At 38.7% G+C, this 19,790-nt stretch overlaps 1 protein-coding gene across 8 annotated transcripts in view; it reads left to right on the top strand.

The window, feature by feature from the left end:
- Positions 1-19,790, top strand: part of Map7d2 (MAP7 domain containing 2) — a 116,174-nt gene that overhangs the window by 34,330 nt on the left and 62,054 nt on the right. For all 8 annotated transcript variants that reach the window (XM_057759370.1, XM_057759368.1, XM_057759369.1 and 5 more), the window contains exons 2-3: positions 6,341-6,418; positions 7,659-7,822. In XM_057759370.1, coding sequence (XP_057615353.1) covers positions 6,341-6,418; positions 7,659-7,822 — 242 coding nt within the window. The remainder of the gene's footprint in view (positions 1-6,340; positions 6,419-7,658; positions 7,823-19,790) is intronic.

Here is a 19,790-nt window from a genome sequence, read left to right as displayed (position 1 = left end):
TATTATATTGAGGAACACCAGTGCTTAGGATACTTGATGTATCTTAAGCACTTGCAGTTATATTATCATTTAAAGGTCATATTTATACAAGGGTGGTGATAACTCCTTTTTTCATAGGTTAGTTGGTCTTTCTTCTGTTTGCAGATTCCACATCTACAGATTAACTGTTCATGAATCAGAAATATTGAAAAGAAAAGTTACATCTATCCTGAACATATAAATAACCTTTTCTTTGTCTTTAGTTCCTAAATGATACAGTAAAAAAAAAAAAAAAAAGAAAGAAAAAAGAAAAGAAAAGAAAACAAAGCTGAGCAGTGGTGGCTCATACCTTTAATTCCAGCACTGGGAGGCAGAGGCAGGTGGATCTCTGTGAGTTTGAGGCCAGCCTGGTCTACAGAGCATGTTCCAGGATAGACTCCAAAGCTACACAGAGAAACCGTCTTGAAAAACAAACAAAAAAACCCAACAATAAAAACAACAAAAACACAACCAAAACCAAAAAAATTGTAGTTTTTGCTGGCTTGTTGCTGCTGCCTGTGTGCAGTCCCTGTTTTCTGAGGGGCAGGGTGTGAGAAGATGTGAAGTCAACTGCACAGACTCACCCGCTGTTGTCGGGATTTTAGCTGTAGGAGACACTTAAGCAGAAATATTAGAGCCACCACAACCCCTCCCATAAGGCACCATACAACAAGTTTAGAAGGGTCTAGCAGGGATTTTATGTGATCCCATACTTGGCCAGAGAATGTAGTTTAAGTTATATAGGATTAACAAACTTTTGATTCCATGGTCCCAATAAGCTTTCTCTTAGTGACTGACTTGCTAGAAACTTGATATAGAGTTAAGCAAAGGGACTGAAATTGAGGACCACAATTGGCCCTAAACAAATAGTGAAAAGTTTTTTCATCTTCTAATAAATCAATTTGTTATAAACTTATAATGGCCATGTGAAAGTGAGTATTAATTAACTGTTGTGTGCTGAGGACTGCCCCTGATTGTTCTATGGTTGTGTTTAAGGCATTGGCCATGGCTCCTGTTTGAATAAGAGAGGCAAGCAAGATTGTTGCAGGGAGCCACTTAGCCCCGAAATAATCACACAGAAACTGCATTAATTAAATCACTGCTTGGCCCATTAGCTCTAGGTTCTTATTGGCTAACTCTTACATATTAATTTAACCCATTTCTATTAATCTGAATATCACCATGAGGTCATGGCCTACCAGCAAAGTTTCAGCATGTCAGTCTCCAGCAGCAGCTCCATGGCTCTACCTGACTGCGCCTCCTTTCTCCCAGCATTCCTTTTAGTTCCATCCCTTCCTCCCAGCTCTGTTCCCCTATAGCTTGATATAGGCCCAAAGCAGTTCCTTTATTAACCAATGATATTCACAGCATACAGAGGGGAACCCTACATCACAAGAGGGCTGTGGTGATTGCTGTAGTTATTCCAAAGTCTCTCTTTATTCTAGTGGAATTCATTAACTCTACTTTGTGATAATGGATAACATTGACAACAGGCACCCATAAGAATGTGGGAATAATATAAAATAAAATTCACTTGTTCAATCAAGTTTTTAAAACAAAACAGATGGCTTCCCTTAGAAACTTTGAATTTCAATAATAGTTCTTACAAGTTTCATGAATAATTGACTATTATTAACTCATTAATATTCTAGTAGAGCGCTTCAGACTAATAAAGTTCATTTCAAAATGAGTTTTTAAGAATGTGTTGCTGCAGCTCAAAGGTAACTGGAAGCTATTCCAACTAATAGTGTATCAGTGAAGTGTAGGATTATACTGTTGCTTGGTTGCTCAGTATCACTTTTTAATTTTTATTTTGTATTGGTAAGTTGTGTTTCAGAGGCACACATTTATTTGAATGCAGTTGCCTTGGTAAGTGTTACTACATTTAAAATGGGAACAAGGGTATCTCTAACACAGCACCTTCTGAATAGGCTATCTCAGCTAAGGTACCTCTTTGGGTTGGGTCTATCCTTGGGCCAGATTTGTTTTCTTCAAAGTTAAATGTCTCTATTTTGAGGTCATTGTTGATTTACAGCAGTTATGGAAAATATTACAGAGAGATCTCCAAACTATAATATAATGTCACAACCAATGTGTTGGTATTGATGCAGTCAAAATAGAAAACGTTTCTATCACCCCAAGGACCCTCTTCCCTGCCCATTATAGCTGTCTACATCCTATTACCCCTGCCCTCATAACCCCCAATGAGCATGGTTCTGTTAGCCACCTGTTCTCATGGGGGCTTACAGGATAAAAATTGTGTCTCTGATTGTTTCAAAAGAGAGAAAATAAATGTCCACATGTTAGCACAGTAGAATAAAGGATGATTGGATCTGAAAACAATTGAGGGTTTTAGGTAACACAGGAAGACTGACTTTTGGAATTAAATCCTTGAGTATCATCATTTCTTTAGAAAGCATTTCTTGATGTTGGTGTTCATGGTAATCTCCCATGGTTCCTCTGGCTTAAATTTAGCTATTTTATTATTGGTAGTATCTGATAAAATCCACGGATATTTTATTTATTTTCTGTCTCTCCTTATCTTAAGATGACTCTAGAGGTCTCTTGTCAGCCTCTGGAAGTTTGTCAGTAGTCAAAATGTAGAAGCTGGAGATGAGTTATTTACCTTTTCCTTAAATGGGATGTTTTTGAAATATTTGTCCCATTAAATAGGAAAGACATATGCTGTGAGGAAGAAGGGGGAATTGGGACCTTAGGTGTCTTACATAATTACTGTTCTATTGATGTGAAGAGACACCATGACCAGGGAAACTCATAAAGCATTTAATTGGAAACTTGCTTTCAGTTTCAGAGAGTTCATATATGATCATCATGGTGGGAAGCAGTCACGCATGACACTAGAGCAGTAGTTGAGAGCTTTATATTCTGATCCACAAGCAGCAAGTAGAAAGAGAGACATACAGAAAGACAGAGAAACTGAGCCTAGTGTGGGATTTTGAAACCTCAAAGCCCACCCCCAGTGGTAAACCTCCTCTATCAAGGACACATCTAATCCTTCCCAAACAGTTCTACTAACTGGAACCAGGCATTTAAATATATGAGCCTATGGGGCCATTCTCATTCAAACCACCACATCCAGTGAAACTTCAATCCTGATTGAACTCACATATTCCTTTTCTTCATCTGACCCAGAGTCACTTAACTTGAGGGGAGAGAATCACAGGAGTGAACTGCCAGGCTTCTCAACAATTCCTGTGCAATACAGTATGCCCATGGAGTGCCTAATGTGTGATATGACCTAGGAACTGAACTCAAATTTGTTTGTTTGGGGTATCAAGGATTTAACCCAGGGTCTTGCACATGCTAAGCCATCATTTCACCAATGAGTTACACCCACAACCTAAACTTGTACTTAATTTGGATTACTTTACATTTAAATAGTTATGTGTAGTTCATGACTGCCAAATGGATAGCACAGAGATTGCAGATTACCCATGTTGGACTGTTTGCTATCAGTGAGACAAAGCTGAATTGCTTGCTTAAACCAGGAGGAACCTAAGTTCTTCCCAGAGTCCTACGGCTTGCACCCATTTTATACCCAGCATCAGTCTCTAATATAAAGCTGAGTAAATAACTCCAAATTATCAGTTTGAGAAACAAATAATGCTTATGCCTTTACTTCTTAAGGACTGAGTTTAAAGGCATGTGCCACCACCATGCCTGGCTGCAATTGGTCCATAGTAACAGCTTGATTGTCACCTCTATTATGATGAAGCTGCTGATGGTGGCCCTGATCATAAACATTTTCTGGAAGAGAAATTTGTGCCTCTTACATATGTCCACAAGAGGGCAGCCTGAGATCTTACATGTCTGTGGAAAAGCCATGTAAAGCCTCAAGGCATTATTGGCAGTTTCAGCTTTTTGACCATTTTTTTTTCTTTCCAATTTTTCTGTCTTTTCTTTTTCTAATTGAAGAACATTTCGATAAGTCCCCAGACTTGCCTCAGATTATAAGCAGACTTGTTATCATCAAGATTGTGGTGTGGTGTACTGATGAAGGCTTGGGTCCAGCTTAGGTAGGCACATTGGTATGGGTGCTGGTGGCTGTGTCTGATCAGGCCCCCTGGGCTTCTTTACTTTTTTTTTCTTTTTTTTTCTTTTTTACAGTTTCTCAGACAAAACAAATTCATACCAGTGGAACTTAAGGTAGAGACTAAAGCCTAAAAGGGTTTTAAGATAAGAAAGATCTGATGTTTTCTTCTTATTCCTCTAGCACTAACTTCATGACTTCCTTACAACACTGTGTGTGTGTGTCTGTGTCTTGGAGACACTGAGAAAGAGGTGGTAGTTGAAACTGGTCAAACCTAGAGCTATCCTAGTTATATGTAGCTCTGGAGGCTGCCAGGGGGGCCAAGTTACAGAGATCTGTTTAGGAAACGATGAATTAAGGGCTTCACCAATTGTATGGAGCACGGGGCATCATGGATCTTGGAATCTTGAAAGTGGGTGAGGTTAAAAAGACGACAGTATTAGTGGTGGTAGAAGACGAGGAAGGCAATGTAAGCTAGACGATGTGTGTGTGGGGGGGTGCTGAGGTCAAACTGGAAAGAGACACATTGTGGGTAGCCTGGGATGAGTTGGAGCTGGATCTTTAAATCCATGATGACAAGCTGGGCAGTGGTAGCACATGCCTTTAATCCCAGTACTTGGAGGCAGAGGCGGGTGGACCTCTGTGAGTATGAGGCCAGCCTGGTCTACAAGAGCTAGTTCCAGGACACGCTCCAAACCTACAGAGAAATCCGGTCTCGAAAAAAAGAAAAAAAAGAAAGAAAAAAAATCCATGATGACATTCATATTGTTGGCAGTCTCATAATAATTAAGAATTGACTAAAAATGAATAATAATATTATATATTTACATATAATATATAATAATAATAAATGGATAGCGTCACTTGTGTCAAGGGTTATATTTTTCTAGTACTTGTCTCTTGAGCTTTAATATCCTGATACATAATTTATACTGCAAAACCAAATATATGTTGGAAATCATGACAGTTCAATTTGTCATGTCATTCCCTACCTATATCTCCAGTACCTACACGGTAGGCTTGGCTTCTTTGACCTTCTCTCAAATAACAAATAGAAAAGGCACTAGAAGTGCATATTGCTATGGCAAGAAAACTAGTATTCATATATGAAGTTGGTATGATGTTCCCAGAGAAGAAGGGCCCAGATACTGGGAATGTGGTTGCATTAGAAATAAAGCTTGTGGGCTGGAGAGAAGGCTCAGAGGTTAAGAGCACTGACTGCTCTTCCAGAGGTCCTGAGTTCAATTCCCAGTAATCACATGGTGGTGGCTCACAGCCATCTGTAATGAGATCTGGGCCCTCTTCTGGAATGCAAGCATACAGGGAAGGAATGTTGTATACATAATAAATAAATAAATCTTTTTTAAAAAAAAAGAAAGAAAGAAAGCTTGTTTCTCCAAAATGGCATGCTTAAGTTGTATATAGCTAATTTTCATGAACAATCAATGGAACTACAATAAATTATTCTAAACTTAAACAGCCCTTATTTATTTATTTATTTATTTATTTATTTATTTATTTATTTATTTAAACTTGAATTTAGAAAACCCTTTAGGGCCTTGTGGGGAATGGGATGGAGATATGGAGATGCAGGGATAGTTCTTGGACATTTTTGGGTAGCTGTTACTTGTTTCATCTTATTTGTTACAGATATTTGGATGATAAATATATAGGAGTATATTATTTTCATTTTTTCTGTGTAGTTCTCAGATATTAAGATTGACACCAAAGCAAACTTGGAAGAGCTAAAACTTGAGGATAACATTTTACAGTACTCTCCTGAGGTGCTTGTATGTATTCACAATTGACTTATTTCAGAAAATTAAATCTTTTTCTTTCTGTATAATAATTGATATCCAAAATCATATTCACCTTTTGGCTTTTTCTCTCTCCTAAATTATTCTTCCCTGGACCTGAAAGCCAGATTAGAATAGGACTGGTGAGCTTCTCTGCACACTGCTAGATTTTTGTGTCATTTAATTGCATTTCTAACCCCCCCAGGGCCAAGCCTTGGGATAAGAATTAACTAAAGGGCTGTTGTGAGCACCACTGCACCACTCATTGGCAAACACATGTGGAAGCCATGACTACTGCCCCTGAGTTGTTAGGACTGGCTGAGAATGTGTGATGGGAAGTGAGTTCCTTGAAATGAATTGGTAACAATGGATAATACTTTTTATATCTATGCCCAGGATCATATACCCAACCATCTCTAGCACTCAATAGATAAAGAAGAATAAAATACTGAAAATCATGTTTTCTATCTCATAGGCATGGATGGATTTTTAAAATCAGATGAGAGACAAAGATTAGCCAAAGAGAGACGAGAAGAAAGAGAAAAATGTCTGGGTAAGTTGTATACTTTGGCTGTTGAAGTTCAAGAAAGTAGAAATGAGATAGTGTCTTTTCTAAGGTCATTAGAAATATGTGAATGAATAGGAAGAGAACTAAGACTTGGTAGACAAGTCTAGAGAATTGAGGATGAACTCACACAGTGACTGGCAATGATCACAAACACTGAATAATTCTCTGAACAGTTCATTTACTCACCAAATATGGGACCTCCACTATGTCCTAGTCAGTATCCTTGGAGCTATGGACAACAATTGGCTCCACTGGGATTGGAGAGATGATTCAGTGGTTAAAAGCACTGACTGCTCTTCCGGAGAACACAGTCTCAATTTCTAGAACACACATGTCAGCTCATAGCTATCAGTAACTCCAGTCCCAGGGGTTTCAATGTCCTCTTCTGCTCTCGTTGGGCACTGCAATGCATGGTGCATATACATACATGCATCAAAACATCCATACACATAAACACAACAAAACCATTGCTTCCTTTGATCTGAGGAAAGCCTTGATGCCCTCATTTATCCACTATGTGTGCTCACCTTCTATTTTGGTATCTAGAAGAGCCATCCTCAAGAGAACTGTAAAAACCAACACCCATTTTCTGCATTACCACAGTATGCCCAGTTGAGAAAGGCTTTTAACCTCTAATTGGCTGAAGATACCACCATGGAGTGATGTGAGGCAGGTAGATGATAATTTCCCCTATTGGATTAAGGTGAACAAGAAGTTTTTGAATTCTTGTTTGGCCTCCTGGGCAGTTGAGGCACTATCTCCAGGGATCCTTTCCCTTGCCTACTAAGTAGAGGTAAGGGCTTCTTAGTAAATGGCTTGATGGGAAGACAAGGCTTTATGTATCTTAATGCTTTGCCCAGATCACTGTGCATGCTCATTTAACATGATTTTATTGACTGTACCCTTAAACTATCATTATTATAGTCACTGTATGGCTTAGCTGTTGTATAAAAGTTTAGCTTAATGATAGCAATAATAGCCATAATTCCTCTTTGAAGAAACATTATTTTGTGTTCTACATGCATTGTATCATTTTCTTAACCATATTGTTATTACTATCTCTGTGTAACTGAGAAGAAAAACAAGGCAGAGAGATAACATATTTGACATGCCCCACATCACTTAAATTAATTACTACATCCTAGGATTTCACCAGATTATTTCTGGTCTTAACTCAATCTGCGTAAGGAGCTCTTGGAATTACACTTATGCTTCCATTTCTCAGCTGCCAGGGAACAGCAGATCTTAGAGAAACAGAAAAGAGCCAAACTTCAGTATGAGAAACAAATTGAGGAGCGATGGAGAAAACTTGAGGAGCAGCGTCAGCGAGAGGACCAGAAGAGGGCTGCAGTGGAAGAAAAGAGGAAGCAGAAGCTCCGAGAAGAAGAGGTGAGGTCCTGAGAACCTCCTACCCCAGCCAGCTCAGCAACTCACATAGGGCAAAAGTGTTCAGGGCATTTTGTATACTGCCCAAGAATGGGCTATAAGAAAGACTAACTCCCAAATCTTGCCTGATGACTTAGCATGCCACCTTTCAGTACCACAGTACAAAAAGTTAGTGGGTGTAGCACTGGCAGAGTTGCAAAGAGACTTAGCGATTAGATTCAGATTTGTTGTATAACCCAGGGCAAAATGCTTGCTCTCTCTGGGCCCTGGTTTGCTTGTCTTTGCCGTGAGAGGTTGAGTTTCTGATGGTTTCCAAGGCTTCTTTCAAGCATAATTTTTTATTACTAAATTAAGACACACAGGAGCTTGTGGCTTAGGTTTAAGTGATAGAAAACTGAGTATTACAGCCGGGAGGAGGTCTGTGCTTTGAAGACAGACAAAGACCAACGAGTATAATATGATCGTTATTTACTGCTTGAAAACTATTCTATATTTGAATTCAAAGATGCTAGTGTATTTAAATTTTAATGTAGCTCCCTGCTTTGATCATCCTTTCCAGTTGCCTTTTAAAAAAGAAATGGAATACAGTTATCACTATGGAGTCCATTATTACTGAACTTTGGAAGTGTTTTTAGGAAGCATATTTGAGTTATAGATTTTCTTAACAAGTATATTTTAAGGATGTAATCATACCCTTGTATCAGGAGATCATCATTTTTTATTCATAAGGTGTAATGACTCATCTTTTAGTATGAACAATGTAGCAGTTTGTCAATTTCCAACATTATTTAATACACAGACTTTTATTACAAACTTAGTGTTTTTAAAGTCTCTGAATGATTACTATATATATTTACTTCTTTTTATAATAAGATTTAATAAGAAAATAAAAACATCAGAATTGGACAGGACAAGAAAACAGAAGGAAAAGAGCCCAAGAATCAGAGACCCACTCATTTGAACACTCAAGAATTCTATAAAAATACTAAACTGGAAGCCATATTATATAACAGAGGACCTGGTGCAGACCTGTGCAGGGCCACATACTGCTTCAGTTTTGTGAATTCATATGAGCTTTGATCATGTTGATTTAGAGGACTTTGCTTTCTTAGTATCTGCCATCCTCTCTGGCTCTTACACTTTCCACCTCCTCTTCTATGGGGTTCCCTAAGGCCTGAGAGGAGGGACTTGATGGAAACATCTCATTTAGGGTTGAATGTTCTAAGGACTCTCATCTCTATATAATGTCTAGCTGTGGGTCTCTATGTTTCTTCCCATCTGCTTCAGAAGGAAGCATTTCTGATAATGGCTGAGCAAGGCACTGATCGATGGGTATAGCAGATTGTCATCAGGAGTAATTTTATTGCTACATATTTTGTTTATTTTTTTTATTTTTAGGATGGTGGTTTTGGGTTTCTGCTAGGTCCCTAGTCTCAGGTTCTTGGTCACCCAAGGAGTATGGGTTCTATCTTGTGGAGTGGGCCTTAAATCAAATCAGATATTGATTGGTTACTCCCACAAACTTTATGTCACTATTGCCCTAGTATATTTTGCAAGCAGGACACCACTGTGGATCAAAGGTTTGTGGCTAGCTTGGTGTTTACCTCTCTCTTTTGGTAGCATGCAAAGTACCTTCCTGCACAAACAACTTAGTTGTAAAGGCTTTATGTAGGTACCAGCTCAACTTCTCCATGTTCAATGATTTGTGCATCTTCAGCAATGACACCTTACTGTCAGTTTGTGGATAACAATCTATAGTTTTGGCAACAGCCTGGGTTATATAAGGATTCCCATGGGACTCTTTTGGCCAACAGTTCAATAAGATGTAACTAGTTCCAATACTGGAAGCTTCATTTGGTGATCAGAAATGGCCAATTGGGACACTTGTCTACCTCATTATTTGGTAATTTCATTTAGATCATCTTCATATATGCATGTATTTTAGGAAACTTCTACTGTATTAGGTTTCCATATGACCCCCCATGCCCCTTAATTTTAGCTGTCTATCTCCATATTCCCTCTCTCATCCCGCTCTCCCCATCCGCTCCCAATTCAATCCTCCTATTCCCAGCCCACCCATCCATCCATAACTATCTATTCTATTTCCCATTCCTAATGAGATCTATCTGTACCCCAAGGCACTTACTCTTTACCTAACCTCTGTGGTTCTAGGATTGTAGCTTGGTTATCATTGTCTTAATGATTATTAGCCACATATAAGTAAATATATACCATATTTTTCTTCCTGGGTCTGTGATACCTCACTCAAAATTATCTTTTTCATAATTTTATCCTTTTACCTGTAAATTTCATGATTTTAATTTTTTAACTGCTGAGTAATACTCTGTTCCGTAAATGTACCACATTTCCTTTATCCATTCTTCTGTTGAGGGACATCTAGGTTGTTTCCAGTTTCTGGCTATTATGAAAAGAACAATGAACATGGTTTAGCAAGTATCCTTGTGGTAGGATGAAGCATCCTTTGGGTATATGCTCAAGAGTGGTATAGCTGGATCTTGAGGTAGATCAATTCCCAACTTTCTTTTTTTTTAATTTTTTTTATTATTTTTATTCTTTTTTAATTAAAATTTCCACCGGTCCCCGTTTCCCATTTCCCTCCCCCCTCCCAAATATTACCCCTCCCCCCACTCCTCTTCTCCTTCCCCCACTCCATTCCCCCTCCCTCTTAATACTGAAGAGCAGTACAAATTCCCTGCCCTGCGGGAAGACCAAGGTCCTCCCACTTCTATCTAGGTCCAGGAAGGTGATCGTCCAAACAGGCTAAGCTCCCACAAAGCCAGTTCATGTATTAGGATCGAAACCTAATGCCATTGTCCTTGGCTTCTCATCAGCCTTCATTGTCCGCCATGTTCAGAGAGTCCAGTTTCAACCCATGCTTATTCAGTCCCAGTCCAGCTGGCCTTGGTGGGCTTCCAATAAATCAGTTCCAATGTCACAGTGGGTGGGTGCACCCCTCGTGGTCCTGACTTCCTTGCTCATGTTCTCCCTCCTTCTGCTCCTCATTTGGACCTTAAGAGCTCAGACCGTTGCTCCAAATTGAGTCTCTGTCTCTATCTCGATCCATTGCCAGATGAAGGTTCTAAGGTGATATGTAAGATATTCATCAGTATAGGATAGGATCATTTCAGGTTCCCTCTCCTCAGTTGCCCAAGGTACCAGCTGGGGACATCTCCCTGGACACCTGCAAGCCCCTCTAGAGTCAAGTCTCTTGCCAACCCTAAGATGGCTCCCTTAGTTAGGATATATACTTCGCTGCTCCCGTATCCATCCTTCCTATATCCTAACCATCCCAATCCCTCAAGCTCCTCCCATCCTCCCCTTCTCACATTTCTCATCCCATTTCCCCTTTGCCCCATGCCACCTCACCCGCAAGTTCCCAGTTTTTGCCCTGCAATCTTGTCTACTTCCCCTTTCCAGGCGGATGACTATACGATTTTCTTTGGGTTCACTTTCTTATTTAGCTTCTCTAGGATCACAAATTATATGCTCAATGTCCTTTATTTATGGCTAGAAACCGATTATGAGTGAGTACATCCCAAGTTCCTCTCTTTGGGTCTGGGATACCTCACTCAGGATAGTATTTTCTATTTCCATCCATTTGCATGCAAAATTCGAGAAGTCATTGTTTTTTACTGCTGAGTAGTACTCTAATATGTATATATTCCACACTTTCTTCATCCATGGCTCCATTGAAGGGCATCTAGGTTGTTTCCAGGTTCTGGCTATTACAAACAATGCTGCTATGAACATAGTTGAACAGATACTTTTGTCATATGATAGGGCGTCTCTTGGGTATATTCCCAAGAGTGGTATTACTGGATCTTGGGGTAGGTTGATCCCAAATTTCCTGAGAAATCGACACACTGATTTCCAAAGTGGTTGCACAAGTTTGCATTCCCACCAGCAATGGATGAGTGTGCCCCTTCCTCCACAACCTCTCCAGCAAAGGCTATCATTGGTGTTTTTGATTTTAGCCATTCTGACAGGTGTAAGATGGTATCTCAAAGTTGTTTTAATTTGCATTTCCCTTATCACTAAGGAGGTTGAGCATGACCTTAAGTGTCTTTTGGCCATTTGAATTTCTTTTGTTGAGAATTCTCTGTTCAGATCAGTGCCCCATTTTTTTATTGGGTTCATTAGCATTTTAAAGTCTAGTTTCTTGAGTTCTTTATATATTTTGGAGATCAGACCTTTGTCTGTTGCAAGGTTGGTGAAGATCTTCTCCCAGTCAGTGGGTTGCCTTTTTGTCTTAGTGACAGTGTCCTTTGCTTTACAGAAGCTACTCAGTTTCAGGAGGTCCCATTTATTCAATGTTGTCCTTAATGTCTGTGCTGCTGGGGATAAACGTAGGAAGTGATCTCCTGTACCCATATGTTGTAGAGTACTTCCCACTTTTTCTTCTATCAGGTTCAGTGTGTTCAGACTGATAATTGAGGTCTTTAATCCATTTGGACTTGAGTTTTGTGCATGGCGATAGATATGGATCTATTTTCATTCTTCTACACGTTGACAACCAGTTCCGCCAGCACCATTTGTTGAAGATGCTCTCTTTTTCCATTGAATACTTTTAGCTCCTTTATCAAAAATCAGGTGTTCATATGTTTGTGGGTTAAAATCAGGGTCTTCTACTCGGTTCCATTGATCGACTTCTCTGTTTTTATGCCAATACCAAGCTGTTTTCAATACTGAAGCTCTGTAATAGAGTTTGAAGTCAGGGATGGTAATGCCTCCAGAAGTTCCTTTATTATATAAGATTGTTTTGGCTATCCTGGGTTTTTTGTTTTTCCATATAAAGTTGATTAATGTCCTCTCAAGATCTGTGAAGAATTTTGATGGGATTTTAATGGGGATTGCATTGAATCTATAAATTGCCCTTGGTAGAATTGCCATTTTCACTATGTTGATCCTCCCAATCCAAGAGCAAGGGAGATCCTTCCATTTTCTGGTATCCTCCTCAATTTCTTTCTTCAAAGACTTAAAGTTCTTGTCAAATAGATCCTTCACTTCCTTGGTTAGGGTTACCCCAAGATATTTTATGCTATTTGTGGCTATCGTGAAGGGTGATGCTTCTCTGATTTCCCTCTCTGCTTCCTTATCCTTTGTGTATAGGAGGGCAACTGATTTTTTGGAATTGATCTTGTATCCTGCCACGCTACTGAAGGTGTTTATCAGCTGTAGGAGTTCTTTGCTGGAGTTTTTGGGGTCGCTTATGTACACTATCATATCGTCTGTAAATAATGAAAGTTTAACTTCTTCCTTTCCAATTTGAATCCCTTTGATCCCCTTATGTTGTCTTATTGCTATTGCTAGAATTTCAAGCACTATATTAAAGAGGTATGGAGAGAGTGGACAGCCTTGTCGTGTTCCTGATTTTAGTGGAATAGCTTTGAGTTTCTCTCCATTTAATTTGATGTTAGCTGTCGGCTTGCTATAAATAGCTTTTATTATACTTAGGTACGACCCTTGTATCCCTAATCTCTCTAAGACCTTTATCATAAGGGATGTTGAATTTTGTCAAATGCTTTTTCAGCATCTAATGAAATGATCATATGTTTTTTTTCTTTCAGTTTATTTATATGATGGATTACATTGATAGATTTTCGTATGTTGAACCAGGCCTGCATCTCTGGGATGAAGCCTACTTGATCATAATGGATAATTTTTCTAATGTGTTCTTGGATTCGGTTTGCCAGTATTTTATTGAGTATCTTTGCGTCGATGTTCATGAGTGAGATAGGCCTGTAGTTCTCTTTCTTGGTTGTATCTTTGTGTGGTTTTGGTATCAGAGTAACTGCAGCTTCATAAAAGGAATTTGGCAATGACTTCTCTGTTTCTATATTGTGAAATACCTTAAGGAGTATAGGTATTAGGTCTTCTTGGAAGTTCTGGTAGAATTCTGCATTGAAGCCGTCTGGACCTGGGCTTTTTTTGGTAGGGAGGCTTTTTATAACAACTTCTAATTCTTCGCGACTAACAGGTCTATTTAGGTTGTTCACCTGGTCCTGGTTTAACTTTGGTATATGGTACTTATCTTAAAAAGTGTCCATTTCTTTTACATTTTCCAATTTTGTGGCATACAGGTTTTTGTAGTAAGATCTAATGATTCTCTGAATTTCCTCTGTGTCTGTGGTTATGTCTCCCTTTTCGTTTCTGATCTTGTTAATTTGCGTATTCTCTCTCTGCTGTTTGATTAGTTTGGATAGGGGTTTATCAATCTTATTGATTTTTCTCCAAGAACCAGCTTTTTGTTTCATTGATTCTTTGGATTGTTTTCTGTGTTTCTATTTTGTTGATTTCAGCCCTCAGTTTGATTATTTCCAGTCTTCTACTTCTCCTCGGTGAGTCTGCTTCTTTTTTTTCTAGAGCTTTCAGGTGGGCTATTAATTCTCCAATGTGTGCTTTCTCCGTTTTCTTTAAGTGGGCGCTTAATGCTATGAACTTTCCTCTTAGCACTGCTTTCATAGTGTCCCATAGGTTTGAGTATGTTGAGTCTTCGTTTTCATTGAATTCAAGAAAGACTTTAATTTCTTTCTTTATTTCTTCCTTGATTCAGGTGTGGTTCAGTAGTTGACTGTCCAGTTTCCATGAGTTCGTAGGCTTTCTGGAGATAGCATTGTTGTTGAATTCTAACTTTAATCCATGGTGATCTGATAAGACACAGGTGGTTACTGATATTTTTTTGTAACTGTGTAAGTTTGCTTTGTTACCGAGTATGTGGTCTATTTTTGAGAAGGTTCCATGCGCTGCAGAGAAGAAGGTATATTCTTTCCTATTTGAGTGGAATGTTCTATAGATGTCTGTTAAGTCCATTTGATTCATTACCTTCATTAATTCTCTTATTTCTCTGTTAGGTTTCTGTCTGATTGACCTGTCCATTGGTGAGAGAGGAGTGTTGAAATCTCCTACTATTAGTGTGTGTGGTTTGATGACTGCCTTGAGTTTTAGTAATGTTTCTTTTACATAAGTGGGTGCTTTTATATTAGGGGCATAGATATTCAGGATTGAGACTTCATCCTGATGAATTGTTCCTGTTATGAGTAAAAAATGTCCCTGTCCATCTCTCCTGATTGATTTTAGTTTGAAGTCAACTTTCTTAGAAATTAGTATGGCCACACCTGCTTGTTTCTTAGGTCCGTTTGCCTGATAAACCTTTTCCCAGCCCTTTACTCTGAGTAGATGTCTGTCTTTGTAATTGAGGTATGTTTCTTGTAAACAGCAGAATGTTGGATCCTGTTTTCGTATCCAATCTCTTAGCCTGTGCCTCTTTATAGGTGAGTTGAGTCCATTGATATTAAATGATATTAATGACCAGTGGTTGTTAACTCCGGTCATTTTTCCTTTCTTTCTTTCTTTTCGTAGTAGGGTTTGTGTGTTTCCCTTCTTCAAGTTGTGGTGGTGAAGGGTCATTAGATGTCTGAGTTATTGTGGGCATTGTTGGACTCCTTGGGTTGTGATTTCCCTTCAATTACTTTCTGTAAGGCTGGATTTGTGGCTACATATTGTTTAAATTTGTTTTTATCCTGGAAAATTTTGTTTTCTCCATTTATAGTGAACGAAAGCTTGGCTGGGTATAGTAGTCTGGGCTTGCATCCATGGTCTCTTAGTTTCTGCAGTACATCTATCCAGGACCTTCTGGCTTTCATGGTTTCCATAGAGAAGTCAGGTGTAAGTCTGATAGGTTTACCTTTATAGGTAACTTGTCCTTTTTCCTTTGCAGCTCTTAATATTCTTTCTTTATTCTGTATGTTTTGTGTTTTGATTATTATATGACGAGGAGATGTTTTTTTTTTTTTTTTGATCCAGTCTATTCGGTGTTCTGTATGCTTCTTGGACCTTCAAAGGAATATCTTTCTTAAGGTTGGGAAAGTTTTCTTCTATAATTATATTAAGTATATTTTCTGGACCATTGAGCTGTACTTCTTCTCCTTCTTCTATCCCTATTATTCTTAGGTTTGGTCTTTTTATTGTGTCCCAGATTTCCTGAATGTTTTGTGATGAGAATTTGTTGGTTTTGCTGTTTTCTTTGATGAGAGTGTTTATTTTCTCTATGGTATCTTCAGTGTCTGAGATTCTTTCTTCTATCTCTTGTAATCTGTTGGTGGTACTTGTCTCTGTAGTTCCTGTTCGTTTATCCATATTTTCCATCTCCATCCTTCCCTCGGTTTGTGTTTTCTTTGTTACTTCCACTTCATTCTTCAAGTCTTGAACCGTTTCCCTTACCTGTTTGATTACTTTTTCTTGTTTCTCTTGGTTTTCTTGGGTATCTTTGAGAGATTTATTCATTTCCTCTACCTTTTTGTTTGTAATCTCTAATTCAGTATGGCAGTTTTTCACCTCCTGTTTAAGGTCCTCTATTATTTTCATATAATTCACTTTTGGGTTGAATTCTTCTAATTCTTCTGGAATAGGGTGTACAATTCTTCTTATTTCGGGATTCTTGGATTCTGGTGATGTCACGTTGCCTTTCAGGCTGTTGGAGGAATTCTTGCATTGGCGCCTGCCCATCTTTTCCTTCAAATGGAGCCAGGAGAGGCCTGGTGTCTTGGTCCAGTCTTTGCTGTGACTAACTCTCTGGGTGTATATCCTCAGTGTAGGGGCAGGAACCGTTCACTTCCAGATGGACTCCTCAACACCAAAACATGAACATCTGGTAGTCCAATGACCCGTCCAGATGGAACTTCTCAGCACCTACACAGGGACACCTGGTAGTCCAATGAGCCAGGGACCAAGGGAAGAAGGAGGCAGGCAGGGCAGGTCCAGGAGAGCACAGCAGACCCTGCAGCCCCAGCAGCAGGGGCCCGCGCTCCTTGGTGGGGACCTTGAGGCCTGCCTGCTAGTCAGGCACTCACTGCTCTAATTCCCAACTTTCTAAGGAACCACCATATTCATTTCCATGGTGACTGTACAAGTTTTCACTCCACCAGCAATGGATGAGTGTTCCTCTTGCTCCACATTCTCTCCAGCATGAGTTGTCACTTGTGCTATTGAACTTAGCCATTTTGATGGATGTAAGATGGAATCTCAACATAGTTTTGATATTCATTTCCCTGATGGCTAAGGATGTTAGACATTTCTTTAGGTGTTTCTCAGCCATTTGTGTTTACTCTTTTGACAATTTTCTCTTTAGATCTGCAATCCATTTTTAATTGGGTTGATTGTTTACTTGATATCTAGCTTTTCGATTTCTTTATATATTCTGGATTTGAACCCTCTATCAGATGTGTTGTTTATAATATTTTCCCTTTCTGTAGGCTGCCACTTTGAATAACAGTATTATTTTCTGTGCAGAAGCTTTTTAGTTTCATGAGGTCTACTTATTTGTTTGTTTTTACATCCCAGCTGCAGTTTCTCCTTCCTCCTCTCCCAAGTCCCTGCCCCTCACATCCAGTTCTTCTCTTCCTCCATTTCTGAAATAAATAAATAAAGACCAAGCTACACAACTGTCACATATATGCAGAAGACCTAGGTCAGTCCCATGCAAGCTCCCTGATTGTCAGTTCAGTCTCTGTGAGCCCCTATGAGTTTGTTGATTCTGTGGGTTTTCTTGTGGTATACTTGACCTCTCTGGCTCCTACAGATCTTCTTCCCACTCTTCTGCAGGATTCCATGGGCTCCACCTAATGTTTCACTGTGGGTCTCTTGATCTGTTTCCATCAGTTGCTGGTTGAAGCCTCTCTGATGATAGTTGGGCTAGGCACCAATCTATGAGTATAGCAGAATATTATTAGGAATAATTTCTTTGAATTTTTTGGTTTGGTTATATCCTAGGTGCTTTATTCTATCCTAGGTCTCTGGGCTATCTAGCCTCTGGGTCCTGGCCCTCCAGGCAGTGTCAGTGGTAAGCTCCCTCATGGTATGAGTCTCAAGCTAGAGCAGTCATTGGTTCGCCACTCCTACAATTGAATATTTTGTGACTGGGTTGATATCCCAATCCTTTCATTGGAAGTCTTGTCTAGTTACAGCAGATGGCTAGTTCAAGCTCTGTATCCTCCATTGCTAGGAGTCTTAGCTAGGTTTACCCTCATAGATTCCTGAAAGTTTTCTTTGCTCTAGGTTTCTAGCTCTTCACAGAAATGCCCCCAGATTCCAATTGTCTCTCTTAGTACACTCTCCCTCCATCTCCTCCTTCACCCGGTCCCTCCTGTTCCCATCACCACCCTACCATCTAGACCCCTTGTTGATCTTTGTGCCTGCACTCTTGGTGTTCTGTTCAGAAAGTCCTCTCTAGGGCCAATGTGTTTAAGACTATCCCCCACTTTCTTTTCTATTAGGTTCAATGTGTCTGGTTTTATGTTGAGGTTTTATGTTTTATCCACTTGGACTTGAGTTTTGTTCATGGGGATACATACAGATCTGTTTTCATTCTTCTACATTCAGACATCCAGTTTGACCAGTACCATTTTTTGAAGATACCATCTTTTTTCAAGTGCTTGTTTCTAGCTTCTTTATAAAAAAAAAAAAAAAAAAACAGGTGTTCATGGGTATGTGGATTTATGTCTGGATCTTCAGTTTAATTCCATTGATTAACATGTCTCTTTGTTAATACCATGGTATTTTTATTACTGTACCTCTGAAGTACATCTTAAAATTGGGGATAGAGGTATGTCCCATGGTTTTATTATTATTCAGGATTGTTTTAGCTATCCTGAGTTTTTTGTTTCCATGTGAATCTAAAATTGTCCTTTCAAGATCTGTTGAAATTGTGATGGGGATTTAATTGAATTGCTAGATTGCTTTTGGTAGGATGGCTGTTTTTATTATATAATTCTACTGATCTATGAGCATGGGAGATCAATTGTTCCATCTTATAGCTTCTCCAGTTTATTTTTTCAGTGACTTGAAGTTATTATTATGTGTCTTTCACTTGCTTTTATATTTTTTGAGGCTATTGTGAAAAGTATTGTTTTTCCGATTTCTGTTTGCTACTGATTTTTGTGAGTTAATTTTGTATCAGGCTACTTTGTTGAAATTGCTATAGGAGTTTCCTGGTGGAATTTTTAGATTTACTATGTATACTGTTATATAATCTGCAAATAAAGATACTTTGACTTCTTCCTTTCTAATTTGTATCCCTCTAATATCCTTAAATTGTCTTATTGCTGTAGCTAAGACTTCAAGAACTATACTGAATAGGTATGGAGAGAGTGGACAACCTTGTCTTGTTCCTGATTTTAGTGGAATTGCTTTGAGTTTTTCTCCATTTAATTTGATGTTGACTGTAGACATACTGTAAATTGTCTTTGTTATGTTTAGGTTTATTCCTTATATCCATGATCTCTCTATGACTTTTATCATGAATGAGTGTTGGATTTTTTTCTAAGGCCTTTTCAGCATCTAATGAGATGATCCTGTGGTTTTTGTCTTTCAGTTTATATGGTAGATTACACTTATAGATTTCACTTATAGATTTATGTATGTTGAACCATTACTGCATCTCTGAGATGAAGCCTACTTGATCATGGTGGATGATCTTTTTGATGTGTTCTTGGATTCAATTTGCAAGTATTTCATTGGGAAATTTTGCAACTTATAAAGGAAAATGGTCTGTAATTCTCTTTCTTCATTGTGTCTTTGGGCCTTTATGTGGTTTGGACATCCGGGTGACTTTGACCTCATAAAACAAACTGGGAAGTGTTCCTCCTGTTTCTATTTTGAGAAATTATTTGAGGAGGGTTGACATTAATTCTTTTGTTGAAAGTCTGGTAGGATTCTGTGCTAAAACCATCTGGCCCTTGGCTTTTTTATTTTATTTTTTGATTGGGAGACTTCTAATTCTGCTTATATTTTTTAGGGGTTATAGGCCTATTTAAATTGTTTATTTGATTTTTAAAAAAATTTATGACTTTTTAAAAATGTATTCTGTGTCTTTTATATCATATATCTTTTTTGTTTGCTTGTTTTTTTTTTGAGACAGGGTTTCTCTGTGTAACAGCCCCGGCTGTCCTGGAAC

Source organism: Chionomys nivalis, chromosome X (genome assembly GCF_950005125.1).
Source record: "Chionomys nivalis chromosome X, mChiNiv1.1, whole genome shotgun sequence".
NCBI lineage: Eukaryota > Metazoa > Chordata > Mammalia > Rodentia > Cricetidae > Chionomys > Chionomys nivalis.
Note: the sequence above shows the minus strand (reverse complement) of the source record. Positions and strands in the feature narration are given on the sequence as shown.